At 40.1% G+C, this 4,677-nt stretch overlaps 1 protein-coding gene across 1 annotated transcript; it reads left to right on the top strand.

Annotated features, from left to right (window-relative positions):
* The first annotated feature begins 1,939 nt into the window (after positions 1 to 1,939).
* LOC136505203 (putative glutaredoxin-C14) lies at positions 1,940 to 2,829 on the top strand. Its single transcript, XM_066500338.1, has one exon. It carries the CDS (start codon positions 2,077 to 2,079, stop codon positions 2,389 to 2,391), a length of 315 nt encoding a protein of 104 aa, XP_066356435.1. The 5' UTR covers positions 1,940 to 2,076; the 3' UTR covers positions 2,392 to 2,829.
* The last annotated feature ends 1,848 nt before the right edge of the window (positions 2,830 to 4,677 follow it).

The raw sequence follows: 4,677 nt of genomic DNA, 5'->3' as shown, positions 1-4,677 counted from the left end.
AGATCATTTAATTGGCCAAGTATGTCTTTTCTGGCAACTTGTTTTTTCTAGGAGTATTTTCCTTATTATACCTAACAACTGATCGAAGCCTTTATCGCTCAATCCGTTTGTCGATTTGAACTCTAACACATGATGTTGGCTTTCAGTTTGCTCATTGGACAATTCCTATACAATGGTGTTTTGCCATCTTGTCTCATTTTCTCTAGCTTTCTCAGCTGTCTTTCACTAACACATCCGGTCTCTACATTACGTAGCAGCTGAGAAATGCTATCGTTATCCTCGGTGTCATCAGCTAGCGTGTTCCTAAACACATTATTAACTATGGCCATAGGTTCCATGTTGACACCGAGTTCCTCGTCAGCATCGTGGATGGCTACGTCAGGCTATTGTATAGTTTGGCATGAACCCCCTGGTAATCAAGTGCGATCGTATAGACTCAATTTGACGAAACTTCCTATGATTCTTGCAATCTTTGCATGGGCAGAAGACAGGGTTCCCATTCCCAGCATGGGCTTTGGCATCGGTGATAAACTGGCTGACGCCATGCATGTACTGCTTGTCCATTCGGGACAGATGCATCCACTCTCGATCCATCTCTGCACAAAAAAAAATACTGAGACAGTAATTACAAAGAATTAATAAGAAATCGAGCTTCATTAACAACAATTGTAGCTCAAAAGTACGATTTTTGGAAAATATTATTGTACACTAATTATTGAAAAATTAAAATTGGTAGCCCCGCCCTGTAAATTGAAAATCGTAGTAAAAAACAATTATTGCACAATATTAAAGAACAACTATTCTACTCTACTTCTAAGAACTAATTATAGCATCATATACTAACAATAATGATTTTGACCACCATAGAATAATTAGCTAGGAATTTAAATGTGTTCATAGACACCAACCTTTTGGATGATGGATTCACCATAATTTGAGCCTTTCACAAATGTCCAATTGGAAAAGTGCTCTCTAGAATGGAGAAAGAACTAGAATAAGAATCAATGTAGTCATCAAAACGAAGCTAATTAAGCAACAAAATCAAAGAAGTGGATGTTTGTTACTAACCTTAAAGCAAAAAGATTAAGCCATTCTTCAAAATCTAAGCACTAGCTTCATGGTGAAGAGCAGCCGCAGCAATGGAGGGAAGGGTCCAAACGCGCGCCTCTATTCTCGAGATGGAAGAGAGGAGAAAATAGAGGACGGCTGCAGCCTTTTTGTGTTGTAGGCTTATCACCGTCAGTTCTTGGCTAGAACCGACAGTGATAGAGCACAATCACTATGTCGGCTCTTGGCTTAAACCGGCAGTGATGAGTGGCCGCCAAAACACTGCCGGTTCAAGCCACAAACCGGCAGTGATGTGGTCCTTCACTGCCGGTTTTAGCCCAGCCCCAATCATTTTTTCATTTTCAAGCTCATAACCGGCAGTGAAGGTACATCACTGCCAGCTCTCACAAATCCGGCAGTGATGATGCCGGCAGTGATGTGCAAATCTAGCATAGTGGGGTATAGGCTTGGTGAACTAACCTAGATCCTAACCCATTGAATGCCCTCGTATTATGTTGCAAAGGCAACCCCTTCTTCTGTCCAGAACAAAATAGGACATGAAATTGATCAATTCAAATATTTTGCAGAAACATTACTGAATAAGGAAATCAGATCTAAGAGAAGGAAAAAGTGTAGGTTTGTGAGATTCTCAGTAGCTAGCTAGGTCAATACAACACAATTCCAAAGATATATTCCTTGGTCCCTGTTGGAAAGACGGCTCATGCATTATCCAAACACCTAAATTGATCTCAGTAAACTAGATCGTGATGGGCTGTTCAAAAAAGTTGATGAATTCCGTGCAGCGCTAGCTAGAGTGGTAGTCGACCCGGACCCGTTATGGGAAACCTAGGCAGCCTGCAAACTCTATAAAAGGCAGCCACCCCTGTGCTCCCAAACCATCAGTCGTCCATACTACTCATATCTCTACGTGCATCCACAGCTAGCAGCTTGTTGCATTGACACACTCATAGACAGACAGACAGAGATAACTAAGGCAAGCTAGCTTGCTCACCGATCAAGTGATATCAAATGGAGCGTGTGCTGCAGCTGGCGTCGGAGCGTGCGGTGGTGGTGTTCACGCTGAGCAGCTGCTGCATGTGCCACACGGTGACGCAGCTGATGGCGGACCTGAGCGTGAACGCGCGGGTGCACGAGCTGGACAGAGACCCCAGGGGCAAGGACATGGAGCGCGCCCTCCTCAAGATGCTGGGCGGGAGGGGCCCCGCCGTCCCCGCCGTCTTCATCGGCGGCAAGCTCGTCGGCGGCACCAACAGCGTCATGTCGCTCCACCTCGCCGGCGAGCTCGTGCCCATGCTCATGAACGCTGGCGCGCTCTGGGTTTAGACAACAGGGCATCGTCACCGGTACAAGTCACGTACGTATATACATGTGTGCGTGAGAAAATAAACAGATCATGCATGGTCGAAGAGTATACCACTATACCAGTGTTGATTAGTAGCGTGTGTCAATTAAGGGCAGGTTTTTCCCGTCCTGTTCTTCTGATGAGAGAGTTGACAGGAATAACTAAGGCAACTAGCCTCCTGCTAGCTTCAAGCATGCCTAGCTTGTAAGTAGGAGCTAGCTAGTGAGCGAGAGGATGAAATGGTGGCCTACCTAGCTTCTAATTTCGTCTTCTAGCTAGCTTCTTCCTTTTTGATGTTTTGTTTCTAACTTGCTATATATGGTGACTGCGTGTACTGATCGATCGATCGACCGACCCTTTCTCGACGGACTTATATGAATATATATCATATATACATATATGCTGAGAGTTAAGTAACATGTATTGTCTTATGAATGTATACAGATTAAACAATCTTCCATACCGTGCATTTTCTTGGTTTGATCATTATTGACGATAAGTAATTTATAGTAACAAGTAAATATAAATTTATCTAAAATAGCACGGAACATAATTTACTGTCCTGGAGCAGTATTACAATTTAAAATGCATTGTTCTAGTCATTAGCTTGTGATTCGTTATAGATTTGTACGTACTTGCCTCTAGATAGCATATGTATGTATAATTGATCTCTACATACATGGGGTCATACAATATGTATGTTTACTTTAATTTGAACTACTTTTTCATATATTGTAGTAACAAAAGGTGGAGAGAATATTCAATGGAAGCCACAACTTCATGGTGGAATTATGAAAACTATTAAGAATCATTTTTAGGGGTTTTCACAAATTCACCATTCCACCGCATATTTTCCCCAACTTACAAGTGTTTCTCAAAGTGTTTGAAAATCAGCACATCCATATTGCATCCATAGTGACATGTCACACAAGTTGATATACAAACTGGTTTTTAAAAATACATACAAAACAACAAAATTTAGCTCCATGTGTACTAGCAGAAAAGAACAAAAAGATTTTACGTATCAATATTTGTGGCATGTCCCATATAGGGCTGCTCTATATATAGATGTGCAAATTTTTGATGTTTTGTTTAAAAACTGCTACTTTGATACATGGAGGGTACTTTTAATTTATGGTACTGTTTCATATATATATATATATATATATATATGTGTGTGTGTGTGTGTGCGGGGGGGGGGGGGGGGGGGGGGGGGGTTGATTTAGATGTAGTCTAAGGATTTGTTTTAGTTTATTTTTATTGATGACATATGTGAAGTAATTTAATGCAAATTAGGGATACTTTATATTACCTTCTTTGAATGGCAGAGGTGGGTAGTTTTGATAAAGATTTAGCTAAATTGTCATTTTACTCATGTGCGTCACAACACATGCTTTTTGTTAGCGGCACATGACACGTCTGTTAGGGTAGAGCAGGGCCGGAGATGAAGTAGCAGTGACAGGTGCAACTCAATTGCAGCTGCAACTGAACTGTAATGGCAGAGGTGCAGCCAACGATGAGGTGTTTCGGTAAGAACGGAAAAGGAAGAAGGATGAGCCATTTGTTCGCATGTTCCCAACAAACAGGCATGTACAAAATAAGAGCCTTGATAGATTTAGAGGGTTGCTTCCATATTATCTTTGATAATGGTATAGGTAGATAATTTAAATACAAATTTAGGATGTTACTTTGTTGCATAGGTGGCAGGTTAATAAACAAATTAGATCCAATATATATTATTGTCACTGTTGATTAGAGTTTATGTAATTGATGGCATGATATTTCTATTTTCTCTAAGAATTTCTAGGATTTTCTCTTTTTGTCACATCTCGTGATGACTGATTAACATGGATATCCTCCTATTAGTAATAGTAAGATTAGCCAGATTAGTTTTTTTTCAAAAAAAATAAAGTTGGTAAAGTTAAGCCAACTAGGTTCTTATAATGTTGTTTGCCATCATGTTCTGCATTATGGAACATATCTCCAATTATCTTATTCCTGATACACCGTACCTTTTTGCTAAGAGCAACAGAACTTTACATTATGACCAGAGGGTCCGACTAATCTGATATGGTGCCATCAAAGTGAACTAAAACAAATTTAGAAAGTCTACAATAAAAATAAAGGATAATACTACTATCCAGAAATGTACAATTTACTTATTTATTTATAAACCATGAACAGTTAATTAATGGGTGGGTGCATAGTCTTTATTCTCTTGTGTGGTTTCTAATCACATTGTTTTAAAGTACTTCCCTCAAATGGAA

Source organism: Miscanthus floridulus, chromosome 14 (assembly GCF_019320115.1).
Source record: "Miscanthus floridulus cultivar M001 chromosome 14, ASM1932011v1, whole genome shotgun sequence".
NCBI classification, from domain to species: Eukaryota; Viridiplantae; Streptophyta; class Magnoliopsida; order Poales; family Poaceae; genus Miscanthus; species Miscanthus floridulus.
The sequence above is the reverse complement of the archived record's forward strand: the minus strand, read 5'-3'. Positions and strand labels throughout refer to the sequence as shown.